Source organism: Leguminivora glycinivorella, chromosome 12 (genome assembly GCF_023078275.1).
Source record: "Leguminivora glycinivorella isolate SPB_JAAS2020 chromosome 12, LegGlyc_1.1, whole genome shotgun sequence".
In the NCBI taxonomy this organism is placed as follows: Eukaryota; Metazoa; Arthropoda; class Insecta; order Lepidoptera; family Tortricidae; genus Leguminivora; species Leguminivora glycinivorella.
The window spans coordinates 6,806,551-6,824,273 of NC_062982.1; the positions used below are offsets into that span (position 1 = coordinate 6,806,551).

The 17,723-nt window shown below is 37.7% G+C and overlaps 1 protein-coding gene across 1 annotated transcript in view; it reads left to right on the plus strand.

Moving 5' to 3' along the window:
* Window positions 1-17,723, plus strand: part of LOC125231971 (sphingosine kinase 1-like) — a 78,685-nt gene that overhangs the window by 56,812 nt on the left and 4,150 nt on the right. The window contains exon 2 of the mRNA XM_048137578.1: window positions 12,400-12,499. Within this exon, the coding sequence (XP_047993535.1) occupies window positions 12,400-12,499 (100 nt within the window). The remainder of the gene's footprint in view (window positions 1-12,399; window positions 12,500-17,723) is intronic.

The following is a 17,723-nucleotide window of genomic DNA, read 5'->3' on the forward strand; positions in this document are numbered from 1 at the left end:
TCCCAGTGAATAATACCATGAATATCCTACCAAACGGACAGCATAACTTTTTTCGGGTGAGGCTCTGTTTTTGGTGCCTCTATTCCTTTTTCGTTTGGAGCTAGCCACTGACGTTTGCGTGTGTGATTTATATATAAGACCCATTTTTCATCTCCAGTGATAAGATGGTCCAACCAGTTGAATGTGCGGCGAAAAGACAGAAGTTGTATGCAGATATCGGCACGGCGGTTTAGTTGATCTCTATCAAGTTCGTGCGGTATCCAAACACTGTATTTGTAGTTTTTTCCCAACTCGTGTAAATGTGTTTCTATGGTGACATGAGAGCAGCCTAACTCGGCAGCAAGAGTACGACTCGTTAGCCTCGGATCTCCTTCAATTAAGGTTTTTAATTTGGCTACATCAATCTTCACCGGTTGACCAGACTTAGGTTGATCTGATAATGAAAAGTCGCCACTACGAAACCGCTGGAACCATCGTTTCGCCGTGGCCTCAAACACAACTTCAGGAGCAACACGCTGACATATATTACGCACTGCTTCGGCGGCTGAATGGCCAGACTGAAATTCATATAGTAAGCAATGCCTTACATGCACTTTTAATTCGTCCATTTTCTTCCTTATATTAGCTCGGCGACAGCTAGTGAATGACTGACGAGAAACTGTGCGACTCGCCCTTTATATACTTTCGACCATAGAAGATTCTAGAACTCTCTCAAAAATTTTATGTGGAATTCAATCGATCGCTCATTACTTTCTTACCAACCCAATAGATAAATACATAACTATGGAAACGGATTATATCGCGTATCCTGAATTTACTATTCATCCCGACGTTTCGAACACTTTACAGCGTCCTTGGTCAACGGGTGACCTTCAGTTTCCACAGTTTTATTTCATAAATATCTTTCAAATTAAGGAAATGTATTTGAACTATCGAGTTATTAGTTTTTATCTAAGAAGTTTGTAGAATTAACGTCGCATGAAAAGACAAAGGTAATAATAATGACTTGTGGGCGGCACAATAACCAATAACCGTGGTGATTTTTACTGATAATAATGACACTCAAACCTCACACTTGGTTTCCCTTTGACATGGACAAACCTTTTGTTTGAAAAGTTCTAGATGTAGCCGCGCTGTTTTACAAATACCTAGTTAAGAATGGTATTTTTTGTTATTTTGGAGGGAACCACTTTGAAGTGAATATGTATCCATAGTCCTGGTTCTTAACTTGAGCTAGTCGGATAGGGTGTGACAAAAAGCATGAGACTTGACATGTATATAGATAACTTACAAACACTTAACAGAAAAAAATAAAAGTACGCAGACGCCGAAGTGTCAATGTTTCCCCTCTTTTCCCTAAACGCTAAAAATGGGATATAATAGTGGGGGGAAGAGATTGACTCCTCGGCGTGTTTCTACTTCTATTTATTCTTATGAACGACAAAGCTATGTGCATACCAAGTTTAGCTTTCTGACATCATAATAATTTAGGCCACTGAAAACGCGTGCCCTATATAATAATACCTAAAATGTAAAACATGGAAAAAAATCGAGTAGTTAAAATTTGTCCCCCAGTCACAATTGCTCCGCTGTCCCTTTCTCGTTTTAGTTATTAAGGTTGTATCATTTTTGGTTCTTTAAAATGATTTTCATATTCGCTTGAACCAAGAACGCGAACGATCATCAAGCATCACTATACGTCGAGAACGGATCGGACCCGCGGGTTTTTAGAGTCCGTCGATCCGGACACACGGACTACACGGGTACCCGGACCTTAATTACACGGTCCCTAATTACCCGTTCCAAACGGGCCAGAAATCCGGATTCGTGTAACACGGGAACGGATACCCGGCAACGGGTACACGAAACACGGACGCGACCGGGAGCCCTAGTCCGAACTACCCGAACCCGCCGAAGTCCGTTCCCGTGTAGTGCCGTTCGCGCGTGTAGTGCCGAATCGGCGTTCGGGGCCGGACGGTCGGAGGCACGGACTTCGGCTCCGTTCGGGTATTGAACACACGAGGCGGCCGGCAGACCGATCGACTTATTGCCGTGCCGGTTTGTATTTAAAAAATAGGTGAAATTTAAAATTTATATTAATTTAGCGAACGAATACGAATTGGTTTTATACATAAGGTTTTATTTTGATCAATAACGTGTTAACTATATTTTTTGTACTTGTTCCCGTTACGTTGTAGGCTACTCGTATAGATTAGATAATATGGTGATATTCAAACAAATATTACAAATGTATTCCTATTCCTATAGGTCCATAATTCGCCAGGCACACTCCGCACACTAGTCTACTGGTTTTTTTTTTTCAATAAAGTTGCTTAAGACAATTGCGAAAAGTAGAGTTTAATGGACTTTATTTGTCTCTAGGTTAACTAATAGAAGTCTAAACAGGGTATTGGTTTGTGTGAAAAATACTATATTAGTTATATTACTTGATTGTTTTATAATGTTCATGGTGCCTTACTATAGGGTATACCACCTATAGTATATACATACTTAAATAGATAAATATATAACTATGGAAACGGATTATATCGCGTATCCTGAATTTACTATTCATCCCGACGTTTCGAAGTGACACTCAGTTTCCACAGTTTTATTTCATAAATATCTTTCAAATTAAGGAAATGTATTTGAACTATCGAGTAACGAGTTATTAGTTTTTATCTAAGAAGTTAGTAGAATTAACGTCCCATGAGAAGACAAAGGTAATAATAATGACTTGTGGGCGGCACAATAACCAATAACCGTGGTGATTTTTACTGATAATAATGACACTCAAACCTCACACTCGGCTTCCCTTTGACATGGACAAACCTTTTGTTTGAAAAGTTCTAGATGTAGCCGCGCTGTTTTACAAATACCTAGTTAAGAATGGTATTTTTTTATTATTTTGGAGGGAACCACTTTGAAGTGAATATGTATCCTCCATAGTCCTGGTTCTTAACTTGAGCTAGTCGGATAGGGTGTGACAAAAAACATGAGACTTGACATGTATATAGATAACTTACAAACGCTTAACAGAAAAAAATAAAAGTACGCAGACGCCGAAGTGTCAATGTTTCCCCTCTTTTCCCTCATTTTTAGGGTTCCGTAGTCAACTAGGAACCCTTATAGTTTCGCCATGTCTGTCTGTCCGTCCGTCCGTCCGTCCGTCCGTCCGTCCGTCCGCGGATAATCTCAGTAACCGTAAGCACTAGAAAGCTGAAATTTGGTACCAATATGTATGTCAATCACGCCAACAAAGTGCAAAAATAAAAATGGAAAAAAATGTTTTATTAGGGTACCCCCCCTACATGTAAAGTGGGGGCTGATATTTTTTTTCATTCCAACCCCAACGTGTGATATATTGTTGGATAGGTATTTAAAAATGAATAAGGGTTTACTAAGATCGTTTTTTGATAATATTAATATTTTCGGAAATAATCGTTCCTAAAGGAAAAAAAAGTGCGTCCCCCCCCCCCCCCCCTCTAACTTTTGAACCATATGTTTAAAAAATATGAAAAAAATCACAAAAGTAGAACTTTATAAAGACTTTCTAGGAAAATTATTTTGAACTTGATAGGTTCAGTAGTTTTTGAGAAAAATACGGAAAACTACGGAACCCTACACTGAGCGTGGCCCGACACGCTCTTGGCCGGTTTTTATATCATTATCTTCAGTTTTTTTATATTGTCATGAAAACCGTGAAAGCTATAATCACGATATTTAGGAAAAGTATATTCTCCATAAAAAAATTCTACAATACTGTATTTTAAGGTATATAGCTTTAACTCATCATTTTCAAATTATGCTTAAGTCTCCCGCATAATATTTGTGTTTGACTACTAGTGGGATGAGTAGGGGTAGCACTACCGCCGCGACTGTTAGTAATATACTTAAAATGGAAATATTGTAGAGAATTTCATGGTACTTTTCCTAGACATATTTCTGGTAAGTACCTACTCGTAATATTTACTTATCAAAACCTTTAATAGTTTTCGTGAAAATTTTAAAACGCCAAAAATGGGATATAATAGTGGGGGGAAAAGATTGACTCCTCGGCGTGTTTCTACTTCTATTTATTCTTATTAACGTCAAAGCTATGTGCATAACTGCATACCAAGTTTCATGCTTTCTGACATCATAATAATTTAGGCCACTGAAAACGCGTGCCGTCGAGATGATCCAGTAAGGAATGGTTTATTCAGATTTGTTTAGTTGAGTCTCTTGACGAACTGATTTCTGAATTTGGCAGTTTAATTTTAACTCTGTTAAAACAGAGCTAAAACTTCATTGGGGCTTATGTACCTATTAATCCCCTTATTGGTAAACGTTCACTAAAGTTGTCAAGCCGATAAAGTTCGTTTGTCCCTTTCCGACGTATTGGTGTGATAGAAAGGGACAAACGAACTTTATCGGCTTGATAACTTTATAGTGAACGTTTATGAATAAGGGGGTATGTGTATGTCGTCAGGAGGGTAAGGAGAGCATGATAGTTATCTACTCAGTAGTCAGTAAAGCTCTCAGAGACACTAGTACTTTTATTTAATGGCTAGATGTTGTATTTGTTGTTTACTGTACGTTGTTTACTCCAATCAATCAATCAATCAAAATATTCTTTATTCAAATAGGCTTACAATAAGCACTTTTAAATTGTCAACAGTGTACAATATTCATCTTATTCTAAATATCAGAGCAATTTATTGGTGCAATAAACAATATTGTTTTAAAACTACATTGATTTAATAAAATGATATCAATCTAAATTGTATAAAAAAATACTGTCCAATCCATGTATTGTTTATCGGATTCAATGCTTTTATCAAAATCCTTTACCGCTTCTGACGTTGCGTAACATGAAGGCGCTTGCTGTGGCCTGTGATAATCTATCAACGTTTTAATTAACAACAGATAATACATTACTCGTACGATATTATTACCAATAAATACGTTTGGTTGTGATTCTGATTCATGCGCGCCGAGACGAGCAAATCCGGTTCGAAATCCGATTTTTTTGCGAGTTAAATTTAAAATGTCTGGGCGACCGAACCGAGCGAATCTATTTTATTATATCACGTCTTTAGATAAAAAATAAACTCTTATAAATACAAAAAAAAACTTAATTTCTGGCCGGGATTCGAAACCCTGACACCTGCGATGTGCTTGCGAACATTAGACCGACCTCTTACGACTGAGCTACGCGGAGCCGATGCGCGGTTGGCGAAATTAACGATCATATTTAACGTTTACTGACGCGAAGAAAAACGCATGAAAACTCGAAAATTCGCGTTTTCCGGGATCTAAGGCTAAGCTAGGTCGATTTTTCACCCCCGAAAGCCCCCACTTAACAAATTTCAGCGAAATCGTTAAAGCGGTTTCCGAGATCGTCGGTATCTATATAATATAATATTTTATGTCGGAGGAAAACGAACCAAACTTTCCGTCTTCGCCTGAACTAATGCTAAATAAAGCATCAATCTACGCAGAAGCATCAGGTTATAAATTTATTTGGCTGCAGCTTACTGCAAAAAAATTTAGTCTGAACAGAATAGAAAGAATATAATATAAACTTGAACACAGTCAGTTAATTCTCAGAAAGGAATGAAGTGCTTTGAGTTGGACTCGTGTTGCAAGGGTTCCTTACATCACAAGAAGCTCAAGCGCCTTCTGGAGGCGCTAAGTCATTTTTGAAAATAAAATAATCGATATTTTGAACAATTTATAAAAAACCGGCCAAGAGCGTGTCGGGCCACGCTCAGTGTAGGGTTCCGTAGTTTTCCGTATTTTTCTCAAAAACCACTTAACCTATCAAGTTCAAAACAATTTTCTTAGAAAGTTCTACTTTTGTGATTTATTCATATTTTTTAAACATATGGTTCAAAAGTTAGAGGGGGGGATGCTTTTTTTTTCCTTTAGGAGCGCTTATTTCCGAAAATATTATTATCAAACTGAAAATATTATTATCAAAAAACGATTTTAGTAAACCCTTATTCATTTATAAATACCTATCCAACAATATATCACACATTGGGGTCGGAAAAAAAAAACAGTCCCCACTTTACATGTAGGGGGGGTTTTTATTTTACCACTTAGTTGGCGTGATTGATATACATATTGGTACCAAATTTCAGCTTTCTAGTGCTAACGGTCACTGAAATTATCCGCGGACGGACGGACGGACGGACGGACGGATAGACAGACATGGCGAAACTATAATTGACTACGGAACCCTAAAAAGACGAAACAAAAATGAATGTAATGGTTTTCTTGTAATCTATACATTAAAGGCTATCTCGGGTATTTTTTTGAAAATTTTATGCTAATTAGTTTCGGAGATAAGGGAATGGTCATTTTTGCCTGTTTTCTTAAATTACTTGACTGAAAATTATTAAAAACATATTTCTGAAATAGGTATAAGGGCCATTTTTTTGTCTAAGTTGTCCACCCCACTTTTTTGTAACATGGGTATTTTTTACGCGATTCATAAGGACTGTATCGTTAAGTATAAGGACAAAACAAACCTCGTCTAAATGTTGACATGTGCATAATTTTGTATTATTATGTTCCGAGAGTATGATCTTAAGGTATTGGTAAGTACTATTTGATATAAGAAGGTCTGATATTTTTTTTTATTTTAGGGACTTTATGGTACTTTCATTAAGGTCTAGCAAATAAATTTCGGACAACCCCTATCTGGCTTAATTTGAGAATATTTCAATGACTCTTTGTACGATTTCAACAAACAAAGGTTAATATGCTGCCAAAATATATTCTTTAAGAGTCGTCTCCATGGTTTTTCCAATTGGGTACTTGTAGAATAAATGCGGCGAAGTTATATAATTTAAAAAAACGCAATTTTGAGCAACGTTCCGGATTGCCGTAAATTTTTGATGCTAGCAGGATGAGAGAAACAGATAAAAAAATTAGCCATAGGCCAAAGTCTAATTGACATTCATGGTGTTTGAACAGTGCTTAAACCAGATCGATATAAACAATGTATGATAGTGAAATTCGACATCAAAGTCGGAGTTAGAGTAAGCACCATGCCACATTCTCTAAATGGCCGCCATACACAGATCCTGAACTATATTTTTTTTAAATAACAGTGGCTAGACTATGTCCAGATATTCTGCTTTGTGGATCATGTGTCGTTGAGGTTCGCACCATACAATTTTTTTTCGCAATCGTATCGTCTTTTACGCACTTTGTGAATTTTCTAGTAGCATTTGTCCGGAATCGTAATTGGTACTCGGGAGGATTAAGTCAATACTGTCTAAACCATATGCTTTACGTCGAGTTTCTAGGACAAAATGTGTACCTTATTATGTGCCTTATTAAGCCCATGGCTTGTTATAAGAAAAAAACCGGCCAAGTGCGAGTCGGACTCGCGCACCGAGGGTTCCGTACAAACCTTATGAGGAAATGAGTAGTAAGGTTAAAATTATTTAAAATAAATATATTATGTGATGTAACTAAAATTTTATGGTTTTCGTAATTTTTCCTTTATCTATGCTATAAGACGTTGCTTCGTACCAAATTTCAAGATTCTGAGTTCACGGGAAGCACCCTGTAGGTTTTGATTCCCTTGCAAGTGTCGAAAATTTGCGGCATAAACGGCTGTATCTTTTGATTGCGTTGGCTTAGAAGTTTGATTTTTTCACAGCTTCAAGGGACAGTAGACTTGAGTAATTGATATAAATTTCAGCTTCATACCTCCACGCGTTCCTGAGAAAAAGGGTCTTGACAGACGGACGGACGGACGGACAGACGGACAACAAAGTGATCCTATAAGGGTTCCGTTTTTTCCTTTTGAGGTACGGAACCCTAAAAATATAATAGCAAATAATTACGGCTACTCAAAGTTGTCTTCATACTTAACGATACAGTCTTTATTCAGAATCGCGAGGTCTTTTGATCGTGATAGGAGAAAAAAATGTCCCAAGATTTCCATATTTTTTTAGACCTTCCATTCCGTTACCGCCATACAAAATGTATGAAAAAATGGTAACGGAATAGGGAAAAACTTTGGGACATTTTTTTACTCCTACTAGGATTGAAAGAGCTCGCGATTCTGAGTGGAAAGCACATAAAAAATTCCAAATAAAAAAAAAAGTGGGGCTTTCGACCTGGGGGCCGATTTTTGAATCTCACGTAGTTCGTATTCAGAAAATTGTCACCGAAAATAGTAGGCAATTCACCGTGACAATTTTCTGAATTCGGAATTTCTGGTTTGGAATGACATTTATTTAAGCCCGAATTTTCTAGGACAGCGATGCCGACTGCCGTCAACCGTCATACAGCAGCCGTCTCCAGATTCCATCCATATTGGGGGACACCTTATACAAGCCAACCTAGCCCCAAACTAAGCAAAGCTTGTACTATGGGTGCTAGGCGACGATATAAATACTATAAGTAGTAAGAATACATACTTATATGTATACATAGAAAACATCCATGACTCAGGAACATCTGTGTTTATCACACAAGAAATGCCCTTACTAATAGGATTCGAACCCAGGATCGCGGCTTAGCAGGCAGGGTCACTACCGACTACGCCAGACCGGTCGTCGTATTTTGAAGGGAGACCGCCGCATATGACGGATGGACGGCACCGTTAGCCTAGTCCAGCACTCCACTGTATTTCGCACTTCCATTGTTATCACTATCAATCTTATTATCAACTATTCAAAGTACCACTTTATTAACTGTGGCGCTAAAAGATTTCCATAGCCATTAGCCACGTAAAGGAAACCTTGTTTCCATAAACCTGATTGACTAGTTAGTGCATTACGAGGTAACGGCCAACGTCATTAGTGTCTATTTTTGCTCATTGATCTTTGGCATGACCTTTGCAACATTTATTAGGTAATAATATTGCGAACCCGTACCCTTTTGTTACCCGTGATCATGATGCATGGAACTGCGTCCAAATATCGGGAGCTCGACAAAAATTAAAAAGGTAAGAGTTTTGAATGATTCACGATTATTTTAATTAGACATATTGGCCGGGATATAGACCGTGATTACCTTTTTTAGGTAATCACGGTCTATAATATCCCGGTCAATATAAGTCTAATGAAAAAGATAATCATGGTCTATATCCCGGTTAATAAGTACAAATAAATACCTTGACTGATTTCAGGATCACATGCCTAGTGATTCACTTGGCTGCTTGTATCTCATTCTGACTGGTTCTGCCGAATTATCCAATTACGCTCGTGCTCTTTAGTACTGCAACTATAAGTGCACCTTTGTTTATAATTAGACGTTGAACTCTGTGTAATCACATCCAGCTGTTTAACTTTAATCGTTCTACTGCTTCATAGTCGTATGACACGATAAAATATCCGCCTAACATTCGCGTGTGTTTGAACCTTCAATATTGATACAATTAGTACTATGTCTGGAAAACGGTTACGTATTAATTTAATACTACAATGATATAGACGTTGCCTTGCCAAAGTTTTGAGATACCTAATCTTTGGTACTAGTCAGGGAATCAGTAATTTTGATTTGGTTACGAATTACGAACTTGGGTTTGATAATAATTATGATCGTGAATCTTGAGTCATCATGTTATTTTCTACGCTTCTACTAGCTTATTATGTTTTTATCGTGTTACGTACAGTCAAGTGTAAAAATATGGGTGCGTACAACTTATCAAAAATATGTCCCATAGCACTTTATGTCGGCGGAATAAGGTCTCGGTACATATTTTTGAGCGGATAAAATCGATACGTATTTTTGCACTTGACTGTACTACGTTGCGGTATGATGATACTTGTATGATTTCGCACGAAATTGTCGCCAGTTTTACATGGATGCAGCAATATCTCCTTTTCCATACCAACATCTACTTTATGTTCATTGCATAGGCTTTTGTGTAGGTATGGAAAACAACATAATATGTGATTACCTGTATTGCGTACCTATTGCAAACTGTTACGGCAAATGTTCAAAAGTAGATTTGTTGTTTATCTACATGCGTATTATGTGTTTCTCTTAGAGGTGTGCGCCGGTGGCTAAACCGTCGGCGGCGGCGTCCGGGCCAAAAATGGCCGGCGGCGTCGGCGTAATCGGCGTGATCGGCGTAATAATTAAAAACATGTTATATTTTTAAAAAAAACGGCACTTCTATAACCGGCGTTACAAAGTACATAAATAAACTTTTTATCATGAGCCCTGTGACACAATTTCATGTTCTAATGAAGATTTTAGCAATATTAATAGCAAATTATTTCGTTTTTTTCTCGAAATTTGTCACTAATTTGATATGAACCGCCGCCGCCTCCGGGCATTTTTGCCGATTATTAAACGGCGTGACCTTGATGGTTACTAAACTGCTCAAACTTGGTATTTGTATTTGCACTATTTGGATATATTTTTTGGACTTTTTTGTGCAATATTTGTTACAATTTGCCAATAAACTTTACTATGAATAAAATATTTGTTATTCAGCAGTAAGAAAGATGAGGGACTTCAGTATGAAGTTCTTAATGGCATGCGAAAAACTGATGGGCATGCGGGGAGATCTGTGTGCGATTTTGCTCTGGCTTACGTCTTGACTATAACCACATGGTTACAGCGCCTACGAAAGCACCAGATCTGGAGAGCCAAGACTCTCCCTGTTGGATCTTCAGCTATTTTTCCATCTGGATGACTACCATGTACTATTCAAGATTTCAGAGCTCCTCGAAAAATACCTATGTGCCCATCGCGTCGGCAAACTGCTTGTAGCCACTGTGTGTAGAACTATAGTTTGGAATGGGACGCGATGGTATACTACCCAGGTTGGATTCACTTTGCGTGATCTTAATTTCGTTGCTGATCTGGTTTTGCAGGAATTAAAGCTTTTCATTATAATTATGTGTGATTACAGCTACCGGCAAGTGCCAACCTTCATTTAATCGTAGGTATCTTGTTTTTTTATGTGCTTAATATGTGGCCCACTGCTGGGCAGGGGCCTGTTCTTTTTATCCCCACTTATTACAGTTTGCTGTCCGCTCCTGCCAGTCATTATAAAAATGCATCGAGGTCGTCCTTTTATCTCTTTTTTTGGTCTTTCCCGGCCTGACTGCGGTACTGGTAACCATTCGTTGGTACTTTGGACTAACGGTCCTGGTATATATCGCATTAACAGATGGAAAATTAATCAGTGCTAACATTGCTACACGACGCAAAAAACAAAACCAGTTTTCTGGATCAACTATCTGCATCCAACTCAAATTTGTATGCCGAGAGCTATATGCTGGACATCCGTTTCTACCATAGTTGTGTGTAAAGCTCTTTTTTCTCGTCACTCATCAATTGGCTGAGCACAATGGAATTCCTGTGGTTGTGCTGACGATGTGTGTTCCTCCGACTATTATTAGGGGGGTATTGTGGGCCTTTCCGCGTCACGCCGACCAGCAGTGATCTATTGTGACGGCTCTTTGTGATTAAATAATCTTCTCATGCCCGTTGAATCCAGGAAGTTCAAGATTTTTTGGACTTGTACCTCATAGGGTTGCAGTGCTCCACCGATGCTAATGCCTCTTTACCAGCTTCCAAAGGTCCTCATAAAGAAAGAGTGCCTTGCAGATTCACGATAATTTAGAAAATAAATTATTTAATGGAAGCCAACAATGATAAAAAAATATTTTGTGCTATGAACAGATAATTATTAGGGTAATCAGTGTTTTTTCCTATCCCGTGTTCATTTACATATGTTATTTAACTCACTGTTTATATAAAAGTATACGAATGATTTTTATATAAGGAACACCTTAGTACTTGTACAAGTAGGTACAAATTAGAGTTTTGAACTCTCAATAAAAGAAAGTTCCAAATTCAAAATCGCAAACAAATGGCCTGGGACTTACGAGGTTTAATTCAAGGTCACGCCAAATTTACTCCGGAAACACGCCGCCACCGCCGATTTTTGGCAAACGCCGTTGCTGATCAATTTTTAATCGGCACACACGTCTACAGAATGAATAACACAGAACAAGCCAAAAATTAGTAATTATTTTCACTTCGATCTCACGCCGATTTCACGCCGGTGAAATGATCGGCGGCGTCGGCGTGGCAAAAATGACCGGCGGCGTACGCCACGCCGGTCGGCGCACACCTCTAGTTTCTCTGTGCTTTTTTTTTTTCTAAAATAGTTTAATTTCATTGTTATAAAGAAAATCTCAATTTTCTTATTTTTGTTAGAGATTATGGGATGTCTAAATTCACAATGTAATTTAGCAATCGGTAAATGTAAATAGTAGTCGCAGTATATGTCATTTGGTTTTCTAATAGCTTTATATGTGCGCTATAAAAACTAGAAATTTAAAGACAATGACAAAAATGTTTTCTAATATTTGTCTTATTTCCTCATACATTCAATAATTTAACATTAATACTTCATTGTTTCAGCGAACCGTACATTCCTCAAAACCTGACCGGGATGGCCATGGCCCTATCCCGCGGGAAATCGGCGCCCATGGACGTCGTTCGAGTAGAAACTAAGACACAAGTGAGTGCCCACAACTTCTCTCTTAGCGATAAACCGCATTATGGAAACGCATTTTACTTTATTGTTGAGAGAAAGCGACAAATTATCAACTATTTTCTTCCGCTAGAATTGTAGATAGGCGCAATGCAGATTCCGTATAATTATCAATGTATCATACTGAGCTACGATTTATGACTATTAAGAGATGAAAATGTTGACATTGATTGCAAACAGAATTCTACGACTTCACGTCTAAAAAATCAGAAAATGTTTGCGAGGGCTTGAATTTCGACCATTCAATTTCGTGTTTCAAGTATATATCTAAATAAAATTCGACAAACATAATTGAAATCGAGCGGTCAATACCACTACAAGATTTACCGTTTACCCAAGGTCGATCTGAAATTCTGCATGGACTCTCTTCTAAATAAAATAGCATTTCGCCGCCACAGTGAGCTTTTCAAGAAATTCAAAATTCGATGTCAAAAAGCGACATCTAAAGAGATGAAATATTACAGTTTTGTTTACTGACATTGTTTTAATACGCAGTACAATGAAAGACGATAGCAGAAATCAACTTTTCTCTTAGCGAGAAACCGCAAGCGGTTATGGAACTTGTGAAGAATCTTCTTAGTTTTGTTTAAGCAAAGACTACTGAATAATAAAGAAATACTCAATATTCAATATTTATTGCGTTTTATGTGTACACATAAGGTCTTAAGCTAAGTACAGTTTCAACATGAACCCTGTGAGGGCATAGCAACGTAGCAAGCGATCCGTTAGATAGCAATATTTTTTTTATTTTTTTTTTTGAAGTACAGAATCAATATATTTTTTGGAGACATTCTAATACATTGTACATTTTTAGGGTTCCGTAGTCAACTAGGAACCCTTATAGTTTCGCCATGTCTGTCTGTCCGTCCGTCCTTCCATCCGTCCGTCCGCGGATAATCTCAGTAACCGTAAGCACTACAAAGCTGAAATTTGGTACCAATATGCATATCAATCACGCCAACAAAGTGCAAAAATAAAAAATGGAAAAAAATGTTTTATTAGGGTACCCCCCCTACATGTAAAGTGGGGGCTGATATTTTTTTTCATTTCAACCCCAACGTGTGATATATTGTTGGATAGGTATTTAAAAATGAATAAGGGTTTACTAACATCGTTTTTTGATAATATTTTTATTTTCGGAAATAATCGCTCCTAAAGGAAAAAAAAGTGCGTCCCCCCCCTCTAACTTTTGACCCATATGTTTAAAAAATATGAAAAAAATCACAAAAGTAGAACATTATAAAGACTTTCTAGGAAAATTGTTTTGAACTTGATAGGTTTAGCAGTTTTTGAGAAAAATAAGGAAAACTACGGAACCCTACACTGAGCGTGGCCCGACACGCTCTTGGCCGGGTTTTTTGTATTGAACTGGTGCAATATATTGCTATTATGTACTTATAGATAGTGGACTGTTACACCAAATTTGTTGACATTAATTTCTTTTACTATTGTTCAGTCATTGACTTACACTGTTAGGTAGGTATCTCTAACCTTATACTTTAACCATTGTTATTTTATTAGTCATTACCAAAGAGGATAGAGTATTATAGAGAGTTACTGTCAAAGTAAAATGTGTAATCACAGTGCATAGACTGCCATCTCTTGACACAGGCTTAAAGCTTTTGAACATCAGTTTTGACAATTTGGTCCATATTCTTAGCTTGATATGTGTTAAAATGTGAAATATTATTATTAGCGCCATCTAGCTCAGCGTACCCCAAACTCACCCCAAAGGTGTAATGCCATCTAGGCCACCGAACCTTTCTGTATGGTACTGAGGTACGTTTTTTTCTTAGACTTTATCTGTATATACGGAGTTATATATGTCTTTGGTCATTACTAAAATATTAGGTGCCTTCACTTAGGCACCTTTCTTAGCCATCTCACTAATACTATCATATTTCAAGAACAACTACGTCAGAATTATACTTTCGCCTGAAACGCAAGCTTTCAAATAACCGACTTGATTGAGTACATTGAACCCAATTGGCAAATTGACATAACGACTAAGGCAGCGTTCCCACTTAAGCGTCGCGTGTCTCGGGGCGCGCAACGGACGTCCGCGCCACGCCGCCTGAATGTAATTCAAAAAACGTCTCCTCCCTCAGTACATTTTGTATAGGGCTGCGTTCCCACTTAAGCGTCGCGTGTCTCGGGGCGCGCAACGGACGTCTCCGCCACGCCGCCTGAATGTAATTCAAAAAACGTGTTTTGAATTATTGGGTTGGTAAGAAAGTAATGAGCGATCGATTGAATTCCACATAAAATTTTTGAGAGAGTTCTAGAATCTTCTATGGTCGAAAGTATATAAAGGGCGAGTCGCACAGTTTCTCGTCAGTTATTCACTAGCTGTCGCCGAGCTAATATAAGGAAGAAAATGGACGAATTAAAAGTGCATGTAAGGCATTGCTTACTATATGAATTTCAGTCTGGCCATTCAGCCGCCGAAGCAGTGCGTAATATATGTCAGCGTGTTGCTCCTGAAGTTGTGTCTGAGGCCACGGCGAAACGATGGTTCCAGCGGTTTCGTAGTGGCGACTTTTCATTATCAGATCAACCTAAGTCTGGTCGACCGGTGAAGATTGATGTAGCCAAATTAAAAACCTTAATTGAAGGAGATCCGAGGCTAACGAGTCGTACTCTTGCTACCGAGTTAGGCTGCTCTCATGTCACCATAGAAACACATTTACACGAGTTGGGAAAAAACTACAAATACAGTGTTTGGATACCGCACGAACTTGATAGACATCAACTAAACCGCCGTGCCGATATCTGCATACAACTTCTGTCTTTTCGCCGCACATTCAACTGGTTGGACCATCTTATCACTGGAGATGAAAAATGGGTCTTATATATAAATCATACACGCAAACGTCAGTGGCTAGCTCCAAACGAAAAAGGAATAGAGGCACCAAAAACAGAGCCTCACCCGAAAAAAGTTATGCTGTCCGTTTGGTGGGATATTCATGGTATTATTCACTGGGAACTCCTACCAAGTGGAATGACTGTTACCGCATCAGTATACTGTAATCAGCTTGAAAATTTAAACCAAAAAATCTGTCAGAATCGTCCACAGCATGCTAAAGTTTTTTTCTTACACGACAATGCTCGCCCACACATTGCAAAAGTGACTCGGCTAAAGCTATTGGAGCTAGGTTGGAAAGTGATACCTCATCCACCGTACTCTCCAGACTTGGCACCTACGGATTACGCATTGTTCAGATCGCTAAGCAATACCTTGAATGAAAAAAAGTTCCATGATCAAGCCCATCTACGACAGTACATAGCTGAGTTTTTTGAATCTAAACCTAAGAACTTCTTCGCCGATGCTATTCATTCTTTACCAGAACGATGGAGACAAGTAGTAGATAACGAAGGCCGTTATATTTTTGATAAATGATTAAAATAATAAATTAAATAAAAATTACAATATTGGTTATGATTCGCTCATTACTTTCTTACCAACCCAATACATTCAGGCGGCGTGGCGCGGACGTCCGTTCCGCACCTCAGGACATGCGTCTCTTAGATGTGGCCGGTCACTTACGAATACTTGTCCACTTACTCATCAAACTATACGTGAAACATTTACGCATTAATATTGATTAATGTCACCCCATTAATAATGTTTGCCCCGTGTCACAGTATAATAAAGTGTACTATCGTACAATATGGCCACTCCCGCTCCCCGCTGAAAGTGCCGCCCACCCTCTTTCGGTTTCCTCACAGTTACAAAGACGCGAACTGTCGATCTGTCATATCTCACTCATACAAGCATGGTACGCGTTCACCTACACGAGCTTAGAATGTGTCCTAGGAACGCGCCTCTTTCATATATATTTGATCGCCAGTGTCCGAGATGTGCCCGTGTGGTGACAGGTTAAGAATTTCACCACCCTCTTTCCTCCCGTGGGTTAAGTATGTACCTACGTACAGTCAGCAACAAAGCTATAAATACAGCCAAAATATGTGTACATACCTTAGGCAATAAAATTCTGTATCATTTTTGGCACTTTGGCTGTACTCATAGCTATATTGCTGACTGACTGTACATATTAACAAATTAGCAGTTATTAGTTATTCCATTGAACAGTTATTTGTTCCTAAGTCATTCATCCTATTAACATGTTAAGTGTTAATTTTACGATCCTCATTTGGGAGACACAATTATTTTTATTTGGAATTTATTATGTAATTTTTGACGATCATGATGAGAAGATAAACATAATTTTGACATGTAGCAAATTTATAGTGTAATTTTTATCATGAAATAAAGAAATCTAATCTAATCTTTAAGGAATTTATAAATAAAGAATTCATGGGAATCATGGATTAGTTGATTATTTGCTTTAAAGTTCAAACTCATTTTTTTTTCATGCTTTAAATGAAAAAAAAAAAAACTTAACTATATCTTGAGCGAATTAAATGAAACAAATCACAACTATATCTTGTATAGGTAGTAAAAGAAAAGCAAGTCACTCAACTCAACTTTTCAAAGTAGTGTGGTAAAGTAAATCTCAGTAATTTGCTAAGAGCTGTCTCATAATAACCGTGTTACCTGGATGACTAATTAATGTGCTAGCTATAATTAAGATATGCGGTTAATTGTTTCTTACCGCATACTAGTTCAAATTGTCAACAATTATATCAAGTGCTAACTGCAAGGTTAATGATATATACATATGGCTTTGTACCTACAGGATGATATTTTTCTTCTTTCGTGTTTATACACCGTGTTTTTATTGAATTCCGTTAACTTCGGCAAATAGTTAGGTCCATTATAGGAAATAGAATAGCATAGTTAGTTTTTTATTCGTAACTTTTTCCAGAAAAAAAAAACACCATACACCTGCGATAGATGTTACATCAATTGCTGTTCATAAACGGGCTTTGTGTGTTCGATACGCGATTGACATGTCATAGTTTTAACATTTACTTAGTGTGAGTTAATTGTAAAGCCCGTTTCTTTACAGCAATTGAAGTTAACATCTATCGCAGGTGCAAAAAAAAAAATAGGAATTTGAGAAAACTAACTGCCATTCTGTTTCCTATAATGGGCCCAACTATATGCCGAAGTTAACGGAATTCAATAAAAACACGGTGTAGATATAATTAAATATTTCAGTGTATAACTTCTTAAGTGGTATAAAAAAATATTAAAAAGTTACTGAAAGGTAAAAATATTAGTGTT